General features: G+C 37.1%; 1 protein-coding gene across 22 annotated transcripts in view; it reads right to left on the reverse strand.

Moving 5' to 3' along the window:
- Cask (calcium/calmodulin dependent serine protein kinase) overlaps positions 1–20,953 on the reverse strand; it is a 337,725-nt gene that overhangs the window by 187,727 nt on the left and 129,045 nt on the right. For all 22 annotated transcript variants that reach the window (XM_075958471.1, XM_075958466.1, XM_075958473.1 and 19 more), the window contains exon 3: positions 18,941–19,046. In XM_075958471.1, the coding sequence (XP_075814586.1) occupies positions 18,941–19,046 (106 nt within the window). The remainder of the gene's footprint in view (positions 1–18,940; positions 19,047–20,953) is intronic.

Below are 20,953 nucleotides of genomic sequence, written 5' to 3' on the forward strand. Positions count from 1 at the left end.
GACCCTAAGAGACACATACATGGATCTAATCTGCATGGGAAGTAGAAAAAGACAAGATCTCCTGAGTAAATTGGAAGCATGGGACCATGAGAGAGGGTAGAAGGGGAGGGGAGGAGGGGGGAATGAAGAAAAAAATATACAGCTCAATAAAAACAATAAAAACTGTATATATGAATGTGTACTTAAGTGCACCGTAGTGCATGTATAAGACTGTTTAGAAAACATTGTTCAAAATAGCCAAATCTAGAAAGCCCCAAATACTCATTAACTTTAGAATAGTGAAAGTTTGTTCATTACAATACTACATAGTGATAAAAAGGAATAGATGCAGAAAGCAACCGGGATGGCTCATATAGATCTAAAATATATGTGACTCATAAAAACAAGTGATATAATAACTATATTATCTAATGAATGAAAATCTTAATTGCTAACTTAATCAGGACATTATTGTATAAACTCATGGTTTATTTTATATGTTAGGTTTCCATTAAAGATAACTTTAAAAAAATATGCTACAAAGTGCTGTGCACTCAGGGCTGGGGATGTATACAAATTAAGCGACAGTCTTCCTTCAAGGAGCACCATAAAAAAAAATCATTTTTTGTTTTATATTTACATGTAAGTTGTAAATACAGAGAAATCATGCTCACCTATCAGCAATTTCTCTCAGGATTAACACCTTAGGTTACAGTTTCTTAGTTTTTCCTTGCTTTTAATGACCTAGACAATAAAAAAAAGACTGGCCAAGGATTTTATAATGTCCCTCAACTGGGTACTGTCTGATCATTTCTTCTTCCCTAGATTAGGACTGTGCTTTTCTTGAGGGGTGGAGAGAAAAGTATCAGAGGTGAAACACCTTTCTTACCAAATATTAGAAGGTGCTCAAGAGAATAGGACAGTCCCCACAGAGTACCCAGCATTCCTGAGAGTTTTGCTGCTGCTTTTTCCTTTCTTGTCTACTTCTTTGTAAGCTCTATGTACTCACACATTCTGACACACTTTGTGGTGTATACAATACTACGTTAGTTTGCTGCTCCAATTGCTCTAGGTTTGGCTACTTGGGATGCTTTCAGGTTGGTTTCTGTGTCTCTTTGACATGCATGTATCTTTTGGAACATGTCAGTACCTTCAGACATTCTAAGATGCTTTAGACTTAGTTTGCATTTATCTGACTTAGCTGTAGAATTAATAAACATTTTTTCAAGAAGCCCTAGCTCCTATTACAGAAGCATATTTAGAAATGAAGGCTTGGGAGGGTATGTATATATAATAAATAAATTACCTCTAAACAGTAATATAGAGTTCACTCTAGCCCATCCTCTTGCTTGTTTGTAACTTCTTCCTTGACAGAATTTCAGCCTTCTGACTTTTTAAATTAACAAGCAAAATAATCAAACACTACAATAAAATTAAGCATTTTTTGGAGAAGCATTTGGAGACACATGAAAAGAACAAAAATGCTTAGCAAATAAAGAATTCTTTAGGGTTAGAAAGACTGCTTAGTGGTTAAGAGCACCTATTGTTCTTGCAGAGGACCTGGGTTCAATTCCCAGCATCCATATGTTATCTCACAACCAACAGTAACCCCAGCTCTAGGTGCCACCTTCTGATCTTCAAAGGCATCAAGCATGTACATGGCATCCATACACACATAGAGGGAAAGCATTCACACATAAAATAAAATGAGTAAATCTAATACAAAATTTCAAAACAAAAAAAGTGAATGGAAGAGAAAAAACTATTGAACATGCTTTAAAGCATTTTATAGAACTAATGACAAAATAAATGCCAGTTAACCCAAAACATCATTTTGACCTATCAAAATGTAAAATCCGGGGCTGAGATAGCTCTGTTCACAAAGTACTTCTTGCATAAGCATTAGAACTTGAGTTTGTTTCTCTAGCACCTACTTAAAACCCAGGCACAGTACTGTGTGTCTGTAATCCTAGAACTGGCAGGACAGAGATAGGCAAATCCTTAGGGTTTATAGGCCAGCCAGTCTAGTCAATCAGCAAGATCCACGCACAGTGAAAGCTCAGTCTCAAAAAATAAGGTAGAGAAACTGTGACCATTGACCTCTGGCCTCCATACACACTCACACACACTTGAACATAAACACACAACATAAATATGAATCTGCTCATATCCCAATGGTATGAATATAAAAATAAATATCTACAGAAAGTAATGTGAAACTACTTAAAGATCTAGCTGTGTGTTGTAAGTAACTATCCAATCCACAGATCCGAACCCTGACTTTATATCTAGGTATCCCCAAACATCTAAATCTTGAACTTTAAGACAGTTTCAAACTGATAGAGCCTGAAGGTATCTAGAAGAAGGGGAAAAATTCTCTTTTGAGGAAGAAAAGCATCATTTTAGGCTAATAAGTTTCAATATAATTTACAGCAGAAAATAAAAATGAATCAGATATTTGACAAAGAGCAGGAAAGAGAACAGACAAAAACAAAACCATGGAGTCCTTGAACACAGATTATTAAGTAAGGAAGCTTACTATGTTTCTAGAATACAAAAATCCATCTTGAATTTTTTGCAAAAATGTAAAACAATAAAAAGCAATATAGTAGATACTTAAAAAGATAGAAAAACTATAAAACTCAAAACTAAAAGTGTAATTAAAAATCTAGACGGTAGATTGACAGCAATTCAGCAGTACTGAAGAAAGAAACAGATCTGGAAGAGAGTTCCGAAAAAAACAAAGGATGGGACGGAGGGGGAGCACACTGAAGAACTAAAGTGGGGGCACAATTTGGGATCAGGTAAAAACATGGCATAAGGGACTCTCCCAAAAGAGGCTTCACCTACCAACTGATGGAAACAAATGTAGACCCACAGGTAAAACATTAAATGAAGCTTAGGGAATCCTGCAGAAGAGGGGGAGAAAGGATTTAGGAGCTAGAGGGGTCAAGGACACCACAAGAAAACCCACAGAATCAACTAAGCTGAGCTCATAGGGGCTCACAGAGACTGAACTAACAACCAGGGAGCCAGCATGGGACTGAGCTACGCCCTTGGCATATATGTGACAGTTGTGTAGCTTAGTTTTCTTGTGGGACTCCCAACTATGGGAACAGAGTCTCTGATTCTTTTATTGGCTTTTGGAACCTTACTCTTCATACTGGGCGACCTTGCCCAACCTTAATAGATAAAAAGGTACTTAGTCTTATGCAATTTGGTATGCCATGTTTTGTTGATACTCATGGGAGACTTGTCCTTTTCTAAACAGAAATGGAGGAGGAGTGGATTAGATAGTGGGACCAGAGGGGGAGGGAGGGACTGGGAGGGATATAAAATAAATAAATAAATTTATAAAACAAAGAATAATATAAAATATAAGAACGAATTCAGGATACATACAGACTATCATAAGATTTATCTCTAAGTATACTTAACTGGGTTGTAAAAGTGATGAGTGAAAGGGACAGAGACAGTACTTGAAGATATAATTGCAGAGATGTTTTCATAGTCATGAATATCAACACAATGATTTAAGACACAGAACTCAAGGCAAGGTTAAAACACAGAGACACAATTCTTAACATATATCACAAGAAAGCAAAAGATGAGGGGAAATTTAATAGCCTGAGAAACAACTACTACTACCTTTAGAGGAACGTCAGCATCAGTGGAAGCTGAAAAAGAGTGAATGATGTATAACAGACAGAAAATGCCAGCCCAGAATTCTCTACACAGCAAACAGCCACAAGACTAAAGGGAATATAAGAAAATTCTGAAACTAATAAAAATAGAAGTTTGTACTTAGGAGGCTGACACGAGGAGAACAACCCCAAATAAAAACATAGCTGTGCTCAAAGAATAAAGAACAAAGATAGGCAAGTGTAGGGGTAAACCTAAATGACAAAAATAAGCTAGGAATGATGTGAATGTATATAACTCATATTTTATCTATGTAAATAGATAAATGAAATATGGAACATAAGTCAAAGGAGATATTAAATAAAATTAATGGATTCTACGGAACTTGTACTTTTCAGAACTCTAATTGCTTACAAATGTTTGAATGTGATGGGTTAGGGAATATATATATTGTAATTTCTAGGTTACACAATAAAGTAACAGGAGAGTGTTCAAACTCCGTAATTAATAGAAAGAAAATGTAAAGATGAAAGATATTAAAATGATCTAAATAAATAAAAAGGAGAAAAAACATGTCAACAAATAGCAAGAGTAGAGTAGACTATAACCTCAAAAAGAAAAGATATAATAAAAATAAATTAAAAGAAATAAATTAAAAGAAAAAAACCAAACAGCAACAAAAGAAAGCACACAAGAAGGCCACACATGTAAATCAAAAGGTATGAAATAGGAAGGCAAGATGTCTAAGGCACTTGCTGCCAACCCTGATGACCTGGGTTTGAAAATGAAAAAGATATGGCTACAGAGCCCAAAGAAATACCATAAAAAGCTTCATGCCAAAACTTGTTTAGGATCCATTGCTAAACATGTCATACTGATATCCAGAACTTCTGAATATTCCAGAAACTATTTAAAGAATTGAACCAGAAACAGAAACTCTTCTCATAAGAAACTTGTTCAGATGAGTTTTATGAATCATATATAGAAGAGAAAAGCCAGATAAAGAGAGGAGCCTTCAATTATTTTATAAAACTGCTGTAATATAGACATAAAAACCTGGTGTAGATAGTACAAGAAAATTACAAGAAAATTGTCCCATAAAGATAGAAAGTTTAAACAAAATCAAGCAACATAAAATGATTATAAAGATTATTTATACATCACAATTATGCTGCATCAACCCAAGAATCAATGCAATTGAGTACATAAACAGACTAAAGGCTGATAGTAAGTGACTGTTTCAAAATACTAGGAACAAAGCTGTGGTCGTTTGAATGCAATTCGCCCCCATAACCTCATATAGGGAGTAACACTATTAGAAGGTGTGGATTTGTTGAAATGTGTATGGCCTTGTTGGAGGAAGTGTGTCACCATGGGGGCAGGCTTTGAGCTTTCCTGTGCTCAGGATACTTCCCACTGTTTCAGTAGACTTCCTGTTGCCTGCTAGATGTAGGACTCTCAGCTACTATTCCAGCACCATGTCTGCCTATATGCCACCATGTCACACCATGATGATAATGGACTGAACCTCTGAAAAATCTAAGCCAGTCACCCCAATTAAATGTTTTCTTTATAAGAGTTGCCATGGTTGTGGTATCTCTTCACAGCAATAAAACCCTAAGACAGAAGATGGTACCAGGGACTGGGGTATTGTGATTAATTGACCAAGGTTTTGTTTGGAGTAATATGGACTTTGGGAGCTTGGGTTAGGAAAGAAGTAAAATGCTTTAAGTACTGTTTTAATGGGCCATGCTAGTAGGAACATGGAAGACAGTGGTGCTGAATGTGATTTGATGAACTGTGGGGATCAAAAGGTTTCAGAGGAGAAAAATTTTAGTATGTTGCCTACAGATAGTTCTTATGATATTTTGGTGAAGAAGGTGGCTGGCTTTTGCCCTTGTCTAAAGAGTCTGCCTGAGATTAAAGTGAAGAGTTTTAGATTAATTCTGTTGGCAGCAAGAAATCTCAAAACAGCCTAGTATAGACTCTGTCCTGTGGTTATTAGTGGTAGTTCTAATGAAGATTTATAATGAAAAGGAGTAAGCTGACAGAGTAAATTACAAAACATAAATTTTGAGGGAAAAAAAGAGCAACAGGAAGTGAAATGGAGCTAAGTCCTGTGTTCAAAGAGATAAACGGATTAAGAAATGGAATATAGGAGTGCTGACCTCAGGGCAAGATCCTACCCAGCTAAGCTTCCAATTTGTGAAAAGGAATTAAAGTCAGCTGTCGTGGGGCACAACTTTTATGCCAGCACTGGGAAGGCAGAGGCTGGTGAATCTCTTGAGCTTGAGGTCAGCCTGGTTTATAGAGCAAGTTTCAGGACAGCCAAGCTTAGGCAGTGAAGGACAGAAAGCTGGCGAAGATGGAATTGAATGAGGGGGTCATGTTCTAGCCCTAGTAAGTAGCAGAAATTGGCAGCTTCTGCCATGAGGTTCTGGCTTTACACTTAGGGATAGAAGAAATGGGTTATGGAATTTGCCTCCATACCTAAAGAAAGTCACTGAGGTCAGGCGTGTGTCAGGAGTGTCCCTGCCTAGAAGTATAGCGAGGCCATTGTGTGAAGCTGTGAAACTGAAGACTGGATTGCCTTGGAGAACCTAAGATGATAGAGATGCCAGAGACATGAGATAACTGCCAAGGAAAGCTGCTAACAGGTAGTGGAACCAGCCCAAAAGAAATAAGTATATTGCAGTCAACAAGGCTGAAGGGAGTTGGAGACCTGAATAGTGTTTTGATAGCACACATGGAGATGCAGTTTGGAGTTTGCCTAGCTGGTTTCAGGTCTTGCTTTGGTCCAGTATTTCCACACTATTCAACCTTCCCTACATTTTGGAATAGTAATGTATATCTAGTGCCATTATATGTTGGAAGTATGTGTTCTGTTTTTCTGTTTTTTGTTTTTTTTTTTTATAGGGGACTACATCTAAGAGATTGCATGAATCTCGGGAGAGATTTTGGACTTTTATTTATTTATTATTTATTTATTTTGGTTTTTCGAGACAGGGTTTCTCTGTGGCTTTGGAGCCTGTCCTGGAACTAGCTCTGTAGACCAGGCTGGTCTCGAACTCACAGAGATCCGCCTGCCTCTGCCTCCCGAGTGCTGGGATTAAAGGCATGCACCACCATCGCCCGGCGACTTAAACATTGTCAAGATTGACAGACTATGGAGACTTTTAAAGTTGGATTAAATACATTGTTTATTATGATATTGTTATAAGCTAAGGGGGTCAGTGAGCAGAATGTGTTAGTTTGAATGTAATTTGGCTCCATAATCTCATAAAGAGTGGCACTATTAGGAGGTATGGCTTTGTTGGAGTGCATGTGGCCTTGTTGGAGGAAGTGTGTCACTGCGGGGGTGGGCTTTGAGGTTTCCTATGGTCAGTTTCCTAGTCTCAGTTGACTTCCTGTTGCCTGCAAGATGTAGGATTCACAACTACTCTAGCATTACCTCTGCCTGCACTCTGCCAAGCTCCCCATCATGATGATAATGGACTGAACTTCTGAAACTGTAGGCGAGCCACCCTAATTAAATGTATTTTTATAAGAGTTGCTGTGGGGGGCTGGAGAGATGGCTCAGTGGTTAAGAGCATTGCCTGCTCTTCCAAAGGTCCTGAGTTCAATTCCCGGCAACCACATGGTGGCTCACAACCATCTGGAATGAGGTCTGATGCCCTCTTCTGGCCTGCAGGCATACGCACAGACAGAATATTGTATACATAATAAATAAATAAATATTTAATAAAAAAAGAGTTGCTGTGGTCATGGTGTCTCTTCATAGCAATAAAAACCCTAACTAAGACAAAATCATTTGATGAAATTCATTTTCCATTTAAACTTATTATAGTCAGTGTTTTTCTATCACAATAAAGGCAAAAAAATAATTATTGGCTGGCAAGATGGCTCAGTGAGTAAACACACCTGTCAAAGAGCCTGACAAATTGAGTTTGATCCCTGAAACCCATACAGTGAAGAGAACCAACTGCAAAAAGTTGTCCACTGACCTTCATGTGTGCCCCCAGTAAACAAACAAATAAGTGTAATTTTAAAAACAGAATTAGAATGGAATAAAACAAATCATATATTAAGAAAGTCCAAATGATTCTATTAATTAATGACTGCAATGAAAGTCTGCTGAATGGAAATGGAGATAGTTAGTATGAGGAAGAAGGGAAAGAGGGGACAATGAGAAAGGCTCACCCACCCTTAAAAGCAAATAGATATGAACAAATCCAACAAAAATTAATTAATATAGATAACATCTATATTAATTATAATTAATTATACAGATGTAATCTAACATGTGTTAGATTTAAAATAATACATCTAACACAGATGCATATGGTCTCCCTAGAAAAGCATCAAAGTTCACTGAAACTTTCAAAGAGCTAAGTGGGAAGCTACATACGATATTAATGAATTAGAAGATTAAATATTAATATTGTTATCAGGTGAATTATTCTCAAATTGTTATAAAGATCGAATATAAACATTAATGTCAAAACTCCTTCTACGTTTTTTCCTGGTGCACAATGATAGCTGCATTCTAAAATGTTTTTGGAAAATGCATAGACAATTGTGTCTTCCAAACATGCCTGAAGAGGAACACAGGTAGAAGGACCTGCTCCACAAGTTTCCAGAACACACTCCTGGCACAATGTCAGGCAAGCAAGCCAAGGGATATAAACTGAGCCCGGAAAAAAAATCACTCATATGCAGATGCTTGATTTATAGTAAAGGCTGTACTGCATAGCTGGCTCTTTAATAACTGTGCTGCGACAACTGAATCTCCATATTGAAAGACATGAAATTGGGCTGCTATTTTACTTCATATCTCAAACCAATTCCAGATTGATGATAAAATATAGGAGAAAATATTTTCTCAGGATTGGTAAATGGTTCTTAAACTTAAGGCACAAAATGCTAATATTACATTATATTAAAACTACTAACTTCCAGACTGCCTAGGCTCCCACAAAGCCAGTACGTGCAGTAGGATCAGAACCCAGTGCTATTGTTCTTGAGTTCTCAGTAGTCCTCATTGTCTGCTATGTTCAGAGAGTCCGGTTTTATCCCATGCTTTTTCAGACCCAGGCCAGCTGGCCTTGGTGAGTTCCCGATAGAACATCCCCATTGTCTCAGTGTGTGGATGCACCCCTCGTGGTCCTGAGTTCCTTGCTCGTGCTCTCTCTCCTTCTGCTCCTGATTTGGACCTTGAGATTTCTGTCCAGTGCTCCAATATGGGTCTCTGTCTCTGTCTCCTTTCATCGCCTGATGAAGGTTAATATTCAGGAGGATGACTATATGTATTTTTTGGCGGGGAGGAGGCAGAAATCTTTAACAAATAAATAAATTAATTAGAAAATAAAATAAAATAATGAGGGAGAAAGCAAAATATAATCCATAAATTAAACTACTTTTTAGAAAAACCTGAAAAAAAAACTACTAACTTCCTTTTCATTAAAAAGAACATTAAAAAAGGGAGAGGACTCCAAGTGGCAATTATAAAGAACAATGAAGAAAAACTACTATGGAATCCTAATACATACCAATTGACAAAAAAAATTCTGGCAGCACTAAGTATCAGAAGGAATATACAGACAGGAATAGATAACTGAGGATAAAAAGGGAGCGCTGCTTAGTAAGGACCGACAACAGGCTGAAATGAAGGCAGTTCCAGGAAAGATCACCCTAGAGACCCCGGATCCACTGATGGGCGATGAGTTTATACATACACTTTAGAAAATGGATTGCTATTTTCTAGAAAAACTGAAGTTGAACAATGCTACTCTAAAAAATGTATATATGAACAAGGTTGTCCACTCTCTCCATATCTACTCGAAATAGTTCTTGAGGTCCTAGCTAGAGCAATAAGACACCAGAAGGAGATCAAGGAGATACAAATTGGAAAAGAAGAAGTCAAACTCTCACTACTTGCTGATGATATGATAGATTACATAAATGACTCCAAAAATTCTACCAAGGAACTTCTACAACTCATAAACAAACACCTTCAGTAATGTGTACTTAAGTGCATCATAGTGCATGTATAAGACTGTTTAGAAAACACTCTTCAAAATAAATAAATCTAGAAAGCCCCAAATACTCATTAACTTTAAAATGAATAGTGAAAATTTGTTCATTACAATACTACATAGTGATAAAAAGGAATAGATGCACAAAGCAACCGGGATGGGTCTTATAGATCTAAAATATATGTGACTCATAAAAATAATTCATACTGAGTTATATTATTCAAGGACACTTATTTGGAGATATAGCTATAGGAGCACAAAATTACAAACATATTAAAGGCTATGAAAGTGCTAGTAACTATTTTTATTTCTCAACTTGTGTTGTATTTTTGTGAATGTTCCTTTACAGTAACCTTAGAGTGTGTGTTTACGCATATGCATTATTCTAAATATTATGCATGCATTAACTTAAATCTATGGATATTATTTTGTTAAAACTCATATACTGTTTATATAGTAATTCCGTTTAGGTAATTGTATACAAGAATATTTATTGTTAAGTGCCTGTGGTGTGCTTAGCCATAAATGGAACATCTATATCATACATCCACCTGCAAGACTTAAAAACCATAGTGGAAAAGGGGACAAAAAGATTGTAAGAGCCAAAGGTCAGGGAGGACTGGGGCTAAACAGTGTCTTCTGGACATGGTAAGACTCATGAACTTACAGCAGCTGTGGCTGCCTGCATACGATTTGTTTAGGATCAAGTCAGTCAACATTCGGCAAGGAGGCGGAAGGAACTTATAAGCACCTATTCCTAGCTGAGGAACAGTTACTGACAGTTGAAGGCTGCTGAGAGGGGGACACTCAATTTTCTTTAAGAGTAGGGCCCCTGATAGGTTGACCGTGCTGCAGTGGATTGCCTCACATTCTGAATATATAGACAGCACAATCTGGACTCAATGGGTTACTGAAGTGCTCAAGGATTTAATAAACATATTTCTTAGAAACTGGAAATGGCTCAGCAGTTAAGAGCAATTCTGGAGGACTGGGGTTTGAGTCCCAGAACTGACAAGGCAGCTCACAACTATCTGGAACTCCAGTTCCAGGGGATCTATCTGATGGCCTCCACAGGCACCAGACACTCACTCAGGGCAAACACTGATGCATATACAACAATAAAATAATAATAAAATATTATACTAAAAGGTATATTAGATACAGCATTAGTTCTAATAGATATGGGCATTATCAAATTAGATTATGCACATGCACTCATCTAGGTACCTTATTGCAGTCCTAAGACACTATTTTAAAAAAAAACAATGTCAAAAAGAAATGCTTAAGACCATTAACTAGAAAAAAACCCCCAGGAAACACAATTAGGTATATAAAAGGAAATGTTCCAAAATCTCTGCTGATTAAGTTTTGTGAGTAGCACTATTTGTGGCATTATAATTTCCAATCATTTGTCAATTGCAACAGAGTAGGTATATTATAAATATATTATATGTTAAGTTATTTATAATTAAAAAAATTTATTGTACTTTTAAATACCAGAAAAATTGAATTGATTTATTGTATAGGCATATAATTAATTAAAATTATTTTATTGGAATTGAAGATCAGATTTAATATGCTGTGTAAAAATTACTAGAGTGACAACTTCAGATATGTTTCTCTGTTATCAGAATATAATTTACTTTCAAGTACAACTTCAAAGCTTAAAATTTATACTACACCATAAAATCTCAATCAACAATTTGTTTCAAAAATTTAGCCACCTAAAATTTTTTCTGCCACATATTAAAATGATACCATAATTACACTTAAAAGTTAAAAACAATCTCAAACCTAAAGCTTATAATTATCTTCATAAGCAATTACATTTGGTTTGTGGAGCGAGTTAATCAACTCAGAAATCTACCATCTAGTTCTCTCTGTTTTAGTTTGCTCAGGATTAGCACGGCAGATCCTGAGAAAGGTCTGACAGGCCTGTTTCCAGTGTTGGCTCTGATGGCAGGCATCCAAGGTCTTGAACCCCAGTAAGTCCTTATCCCATTAACTGAAAAGAGCGGCTCCCTGCATCTAAACTGTGCAAACATCAGTTAATGCTGAAAATCTCCTTCAGTTCTGGGGCCTGGAAGCTAGCAGTGCCAGGCATAAGACAGCTATGCAGCCAGCCCTCAATAAAACCTCTGGGCACTAAGTCTCTAATGAGATTCACTAGCTTGCAGCATTTCATAATAGATTGCTGGAGAAGACCATTGGAAGCTGGGCCCTATGCACCATTTCCTCCTGCTGCAACAACTCATAGCTGTGGATGTCATCACACACTGTACCCTTTGAGTCTTTTAAGTAAACCATCAACTTGAGAATAGTCTTGGGGACCATGAGCTAGTATTTAGAACTAAGATCGACTGAACATTTTGATGTAGTGAGCTTGAAAAACGTTAGTGTGTTGCACGGATAGTAATTTGTATCCTCATACATAAGAATAAAAGTCTGATATAGTAGAGAAGGCTATTTAAAATACAAATAGATTTTTGAAATAAATTAAGACACTACAGGCCAGATTTTTGTTGTGAGATAGGAGACAGAGGCATTTTGAGCTTAAAATGCTTGTCACAACTTTGCTGGCAAGTAATAATTAGTTCCACTTAGTTTAACGAATTTCACAAATACTCCCTTCCCCATGCATCCATATCAGACAAAAATTAAAGTAAAAAAAGCAGTTCCAACCTATTATCTCCTTTATAAGCTTCAAAAATACAAACTGAGAATGTTATTTTAAAAGATAAAAAACTATTGTTTTCATGTCAGATGTGTTTTAAATCCATATTTAATTACTGTGAAATTCTCCCTGTGGTATATGTAATCATTCTATAATAAGGTAATTAAAATTCCTTAGCCAGCCAATTTAGGATTTACAGCTTAACTCAAGTACCAGACACTACTAAAAACAATCTTGAATGTACTACTGAGAAACAAATATTTAATTTTTTTGGAGGGGAAACACAACTCAGCCTTATCTTCAAAACTAAATCTATATTTTAAAACAGGTTTGGCAAATTACTGCAGCCAGGTTCAAATTGAAGAATAATCCCAAAGCAATGGCACTATACACTTGTCTAACAGTCTGACTGCTGGTGGTGGCAAGATGATAATATAATCACTAAGCATTAGGCTTGCTTTAAAGGCCACTCTGCTCACCTGGTTCCATAAAGATCTGCATCTGTTCAAACTGACTCCAAGGATGGACCTGGATATGTGCTTCACTAAGATATTCTGAATAGGATTTTCTCTTGTAAACTCTGGCTTTAGTTTAATATTTCATATTTTACCACAAGGCTTGTGGTTTGTTACCTCTTGCTTCTTGGTGGCTACAAGGCATCTCCTGGGCTCTGCCTTCTTTCTCTCTATATCTCTGTATGGATTTCTTGCCTGACTATATTATGCCCTGATTAACCAATGGTAATAAAACATATTCACAGTGGAGAATTCTCTCTCTCTCTCTCTCTCTCTTCCTCTCCTCTTTCAGGATTTATCTATTCTAATTCTCTATCTCTCTCCCCTCCTGCCCTTCCTTGCTTTAGAAAAGAGGTTCTGCTCTTGTTTCCACAGAGGATGAGAACCTGTAGATTCCTTCAAGACTAATGTAGTTCAATGGAACAAGACCACCCCCTCAAAGGTCTCCATAAACCTCTAAAATTACTTTGTCCAACAAAAAGCAAGAAGCAGTTTGGAGAAAACTATGTCCAAATTCCCAAATATTGTTTACTTTGCATTGATATGAATCTTTGTTTATTGATACAAATTTTAAGGTCAATTTTGTTATACACACACACATTTCTGCTCTTGATTAAGGTACTGTGCTTGTGCAGCTCATTTAAAATTGTAATGTATAATTAAAAATACAGGCTAATAGATAGTCATCTATAACAATCAAGTGTAGTCATGTTAGGTTTTTTTAGATGTACAGAGATATATTTTAGATAGACAGTGATTCATGGAAAAGTCTGCCAGATACTATAGACCTGTAGGCTAAAAATTGGATGCTCCAGTGTTAAAGAAGAACTTTGGGTGGCTGTCTAGGCAGTGAGATGTCTCTGTCAAATTCTAGAGTTTTGAAAGTTGCTTACAATGTACTTCCTGTTAACTCAGGCAATATTATATCCTTCTGGGGTCTTTGATGGACTTAAAGAAAAGATAGTTATAACTATAGTTTTCCTTAGTTATGATAAAAGATAAAGTAGACATAAATATTGTAAATGCAATTCTTGCTTGTCACACGTTTTGTTATATATAATTTTACTGTGTTAAAGTTAAAACCTTCCTTTTTATTTGAACAGAAAAGGGGAAATGGTGTGGGAAGTCCTTTTGTATATGTATTGCTTTTATTGGTTAATGAGTAAAAAAGCTGCTTTGGCCTGTGATAGGGCAGAATAGTGGTAGGTGGGAAAGCTAGAGTAAATGCTGGGAGAAAAGAAGAGGCATCAGAGAGATGCCATGTAGCTGCCACAGAAGACTGACATGCCAGAACTTTGCCAGTAAACCATGAGCCTTGTGGTAAAATATAAAATAGAAATGGGTTAATTTAAGATGTAAGAGCTAGCTAAAACTATGCTTAAACTATTGGCCAAAGAGCACTGCAAATAATATAGTTTCTGTGTGATTATTTTGGGTGTGGGGGGCTAGAAACAAATGAGCAGTCTCCATCAACAAGACAGGGTTATTCTGTGTATCCTTGGGTGCCCTGGAACTCACTCTGTATTCCAGGCTGGATACCAACTCATAGATTGGCCTGCCTCTGCCTCTGCCTCTCGACCTCTTGAGTGCTGGGATTAAAGGTGGGATGCAAAGGATTTTCTATGTTTTGAAATCTAATGCTTTAAATCTTTGCCAATTCAACTCTGGTTCTGTGAATCTGTATTTAAGTATGCTTTATATTTAGAAACTATTTGTAATTATGTGTATACCTATTTCCTAGGATTTTCTAATACTCGGGCAACATAGTTATGCCATATGATTTCATAAGAGCAATTAAGAAAAAGAGTATTGGTGACACACAGACTGCACCAAAGGCAGATACGGATACCCAATTTAAAAATGTGCTGGTAATCCAAATATGTTGTTCAGTCCAGCCTTACCTCCCTCATAAGAGCTTCCAAGAAGCCATGAAACAAGAAAACCAATTGGCCTAATTTCATTTGTTTCCCCCTTCCCTGTCTAGACGTAACATTATAAAACTGTGAAAATGATCCAGATCCCTCATAACTTAAGCAATGAGCCTTTGAATACCAGGGGAAATTACATTTATTGCCGGGAATATGGAACAAATTCTAGAGTAGCTTAATCCACACTGCAGCTGGAGATGCATTCTCTCTTTTTGCCAGTAGGTGGCGGCACACACAAATGTACTGGCATTAGTCTTTGAGACATAGGACCACAATCTGTTTCTGTTTTTTTGGTTTGAAACCAAGAGATCAAGAGGTACAAAACTCGGGCAGAGATCGCTGTGAAGGTTCATTTATAAAATAATGATAGAAAAGAAGAGTTTTATATTTCCATTTTGGCTCTGGCCTTTTAAAGGAATCACTGTTATTTTAGCTATGAATTTATAATCTACTTTCAGATCCCTAGAGCTCATAAAAAAGTTCTAAATTTAGATAGCTGTCATTTAAGATTCATGTTCAATTAGAAACAACTGAAAGTCAAGTGAATATGATATGATATTAAGTAATTATTGGTGATTTTGTCAGGCATGATAATTGTATTATCATTTAAAACAGGAGTTTTTCTAGGGGAAATGGCACTGCTTTAGCAATCTCCAGGGGCCAATGATAACAGGAAAGGATAGCCTGTCTAGGGAGCAACAAATGGTTGAAGCTCAGTGACGCCCTTCACAATATTACTCTCCCTTTTTATTTGGAATTTTCCAAAATAAAAGGTGAAAAAAGAAAATAACCATGCTCTATGAATTTAGGCTAACATCAGGATTAGGCCAGTGGCGAATGTTAATTTAGGCTAACATCAGGATTAGGCCAGTGGCGAATGTTAATTTAGGCTAACATCAGGATTCGGCCAGTGGCGAATGTTAATTTAGGCTAACATCAGGATTCGGCCAGTGGCGAATGTTAATTTTCAGTCACTGCCACTGAATTATTTTAATCAGAACAGAAATCTCATAAGGATCACCTCAACACTAAGATGCCAAAATCCAGATTTTCCAGCAACAAAAAGCATCTTCTCTCGACTACACCATTATGTCAGGACCCCTTCAGACAAGCAGCATGACTGCCAAAAGTTAGATCTTTTTTTAATATTTTGCTTTCTGTGCTTGTTACATTATAGTACACGATTAAAACTGCTTTTAGTTTTCTCAAAATAAAATATGGGCAGAGACAGAGTTCTTGAGTGAAGAACAAAATTGAACCAGAAAAGTGATTTAAAAAGAATTATAATCTTAAAAATTGAATGGGATGTCAGAGGCCCTCTGTAGTCTCAAAGTAAAACCCTACCTTCAGGCTTCTTGGATGGATCCAGCTCCTTGAGTATGAGGAGGTAAGTGTGCCCTGTAAGACAGCAGCTTTATTCCTGGACTAAATCTTATCATTAGAGACTCTTCCTTACTTAACGTCAAATCTGTCATTTGTAGATTCTAGTGGTGGCCTGTAGGGCCACAGTGAAGAAGCACATACTCTCAAAGAACTGAAGAGACTGATCGTGTTCTCCCTATGGTGGACTCTTAGAATAAGAAAATCAATATATTCTTGGATAGCTATGACTCCAATGTCTTTAAGAGCTCTTTCATTCCAGGGCACTTCATGTTGGATTCACATATGTCTAGAAATGCTCAAAATCTTTCCAAGGAACACGTGAAATAGACTTATTATCATTCGTGAGCACTACAGTGTGCATGCAGAAGTCAGAGGCCAGCTTTCAAGAGCTGCTTCTCACCTTCCACTATGTGAGGGCAGGCTTTCCCTTGTTTCTGCTGCACTGTGTACTCCGGCCTATTCTGTTTGGGGAATTTAACTCAGCTGATCAGGCCTACGCAATCCAGCAAGAGCTGTTATCTGTTGGAGCCATACTGCTGGGCTCCAGACATGGGATGTTTTAAAGCTATCAGTTTCCATCTCCTCATTTACTATCACCCGGTCTGCTTGAAAACAAATGCTATGATCTGTTAGTTTCCCTTTCATATCTTGGGATCTACAATCAGCCATCTCAAAAGAGCAACTGATCCCCTAGCCCCAAAAGCCTGTCTACCTTCAAAGGTAGTTGGGAAATGCAATGCTCCTGCAGATGAAGGTGCACCTCCTCTGAGGCCTCAGAGAAGGAAAGGAGGCGCCACCTTTTATCTAGAAAATGAGTTCACGGGACAGCTTCATCAATTTAGAATTTGAAATCAATAGTTACATGAATCTCATCAGGATGCTTATTTTACTTTTATAAAAAAAAATAAGTCAGATTTTTTTCTTTGTCAGAAAGCAAGTCTGACTGGGCTCTGTAATTTGACAGAAAGGATCTATTTTGCTGCGTAGGTCATAGAGTAGACATTTCCTAAAGTGTAGCTATACTGTTGTGAAGGAAATATATTTAAAAGAATATTAGAGGTGCTGAAAGTAATATTCTTAAAATAAAATACTTTAAAATTTCATTTTTATGTGTATGGTGCTTTGCTTGCATGTATGTCTGTATACCATGTACATGTCTGGTGCATACAGAGGTCAGAAAAGGGCAATGGATCTTCTGCAACTGGAGTTGCATGATTGTGAGCTATCATGTGGGTGCTGGGAATCTAACCCAGGTTCTCTCCAAAAGCAGTCAGTGCTCTTAACCTCTGAGCCACGTCTCTTGCTTGTTTTTATATATCAACTTATAGCAGGCCTAGCTCTCAATTCCAGCACATCTCCCAGCCAGTGTCTTTACTATGGACACTCTAGGAAGAAAGAAGAGTGTGTAAGGTAGGAGTATGGCTTTGTTTGAATTCTATATACTTTCTAATTAACGTAGCCTAAGATTCCACTTAGGATTTCTAAGCTGTTGCAAACAATTAATCAAAACATTTATATCTTTTCCAAGTAAATAGTCACAATTAAATTCACACCGATCTTGCACTTATGTAGCTGAACTTGTCTTCAATTTTACTTTCTTTGTTTAGTTCTTTGGATACAAATTTCTATCTAGATAGGCAATGAATTAGTTAGCTTTCTGTGGGGGGCAACTTGTGAAATGACTCCCAGAAACTCCTATTTCTTGCTATGTAGGTCCTGGTATGTGAGCTGGATCTAATGAATCATTTCTAGCTTATAAATTATGGCAGAAGAGATGATGCACAACATTTGAGATCAAGTTGTAAGACCGATCTCTACCCTTGTTGCTTGCTCTGTCAAAGTCAGTAGCCATGCTAGTCTACGAAGAGGTCCATGTGACATGGGACCAAGGGATGCCTCAGGCCAATAGCTCTTAGGAAATGAGTCCCTCAGTACATGATTGCTAACATCCAGGGTATCGGCAAGGTCCAGAGCCATCTTGTGAGAGATCTAGAGCCAGAGGATTTGGCTAAGTTTGGCCTCATTCCTGATGCACAGAGTGAGGTTAATTCAAGGGTGTTGCTTAAGAGCCACTAAATTTTGGAGTAATGTGTTATGAAGCAATGCATAATCTGATTTTGGTGTCTTGACAATTGAAGCTAGTATATCGTCCTTTTTCTATTTTCCTAATCAAAGTCATGGGTTAATTTTGAACAGAGTAAGGTTAAAGACAAAATATTGTATAATGCCATCCCTTAAAGCTTTCTATAATCTCTTTGAGCATTTATTTAGGCATCTACAGACTATTTAGTTGTACTTGGCTCACACTGCTCCATTTTAAGTAAAATTATGTGAGAAACAAGTGAGGCAGTTAGTATATTAAAATCAAGAAACTGTTACTTGTGAAGTTTCCTTTTATATAGGAATATGATTACATCAAAAGAAACTTAAGTATGTTATTACACATTTTGAATTGCCAGGGAGACTCCTACATGGAATTCTCCATTCTCATCCTCCCTCTTCTTCACTAAGATGCAAACTGAACACTTTGGGTGTGTTATCCCTTTAAATTCTTCATTTCGGAGCCTCTTCTCTGAAATGTGCTGAAAAATGACTAGCTGATGTGCCTAGCCTTTGTTTCCTTTGCCACTGAAACCTTAAACAAGAAAGTCATTTTTCACCTGTGACTTTAGGTCTCTTGAAACAGACGAGTCCACGATTATTGCTAAACTTGAAGAGAAAGGTTAGCTTTGTTACAATCAGCATCACTTAAAACGTTACTCAAGCAAGAAAATATACACTCACAATTCAAAAACCATGTAAAGCATTCCATCTGAACTATATGTCTCCAACAACTCTACAATGTGTGGATGCTTCAGCATATGACAGATACTGGCTTCCCGCTTTAGATCTGCAAAATAAACATACAACATACTTCATTAGGTAGGAACAAAAGACAATTAGAGTGAAGGATGAATGAATGGATGGATGTGATCTATGGTAACGTGAAGACTTCTCTGACTAAGGAGATGAAATTCCCCTTTTTAAATTAATCCTGGCTTCTTACCCTTTCAAGACTGCACCAATACAACCTTTTATACTTTTTCTCAGCTTCCATCTATATATGTGAGGAAGCTCTTACTAACAGGCGTTTTCATTTCTTAGTTCAAAGAAATACCTGTACCAAAGTAAAATAAGTACATGTATATTTCCCACAAACTCTTATAAGTCACTTTTCTACCTACAAATTTAGAACTTTTCCTTGATCTGCTAAGTAACTCAAATTTACTGTTTTGAATTTTACCTTTGTCTTAGTTTTCCTTAACTCAGATAAGAATAAAATGCAATATTTATAGACATATCATAGAAGTTTTGTGAAATACAAAAAGAAATAGTATGGTTTACACAGAAAAGGCACGATTCCCAGAGCCAAAGTTAGAATTAATTAGTGTTTGCAATGATGGGATTGGAATTCAGAGTCTTCTATAAGTAGGTACTCTGATGCTGAATTATACCCCTAGCCTGGGAAACTTTTTTAATACCATCTATAAAATATGCTGAATAATACAGGATCTTTTAAGTACTTTGCAATGTTATTCTGAAGAACAAACAGATAACGCAGGTAGTAACTGCTAGGCATGGTGGCATATGCCTGTAATTCTATCACTTGGGAAGTGGAGGTAGCAGAATCAAGAGTTCAAGGCTATCCACTGTTAGATGGTGAGTTTGAGGTCAGTCTGGGCTACATGAGACAATATTTCATAGCAACAACAATAACAACAACAAACAGGCCCTATTTGGAAAACAAAATTAATTTCAACATCCTCACACTAAGTTTGGGCAGGGGCATTCCACTACTAATAGTGCTATACCTGTTTGCTGATGTATAAAATACAATGTGGTATTTTTATAATTGAATGTAGAAGGGAGACAAGAAAGTAAGAACCAAAGACAGATTGTACAATGCGATAGATAACATGATCTCGTTTCTGGTTATTTAATTCAACTTAGTCCTATCAACTAGAGTAATGGTTGCAGGTAGAATTTTATAAAACCTACTCATTTACAGGCAAAATAAATGAAAGGCAGTACAGAATAGACACCATCAGAAAAGGAGGGATCAATAAAACATTAAGAAAGTCAGCGGTATAGAGGAAATAAGAGTCCATATAGGAGAAGGAGGTTGGAATCTGAGAAAAGGCCATGAACATTCTGAGCTGGTAAAATTCCAAAGAGAGGTCATTTAGTATATGGAACTAGTGAAGTCTTCAAGTGAATGTACGCTACTGACACGGCACAGCATGTCAAGGATCCCAATGTCTTAAGACCCATGGGAAATGGCACCACTCATCCTGGCTTAGGCATAGGGAAACGGCAAAGCTTTCCCTTCTGGTCAAAGTGTGAATGTGACAGTGTATGCAGAAAATGTAGCTTTCTTTCCCTACAGCTTGGTGACTGTTCAGAGACAGCTTCTGCTATGATTTACTAAATGTGCCTCCTTGATTCAGCTGTATACCATAAGCCCTGCCTCTTTGATTTATCTATATTTAATAATCATGCCAAGCTTGGGGGTGGGGGAGTATTGCAGCTTCTCCACCCAAGACATATCCACCTATCTCATCTTTCCTTGTGTCTACCATTCATTCCCTTGTATCCATCCCCTAGGCAGGGTCCTGAAACCCAAACTATGGAAGGATGTGGCAGGTCAGGGCTGAACTTAGTATACGAGAGACGATTACTTAATGTTAGATTAAAATTATTTCTCTCACTGAGCTGAGCACTCCAACAATTCTGTGAGGTAGGTACATTACTGATGAG

Source organism: Microtus pennsylvanicus, chromosome X (genome assembly GCF_037038515.1).
Source record: "Microtus pennsylvanicus isolate mMicPen1 chromosome X, mMicPen1.hap1, whole genome shotgun sequence".
Lineage (NCBI taxonomy): Eukaryota > Metazoa > Chordata > Mammalia > Rodentia > Cricetidae > Microtus > Microtus pennsylvanicus.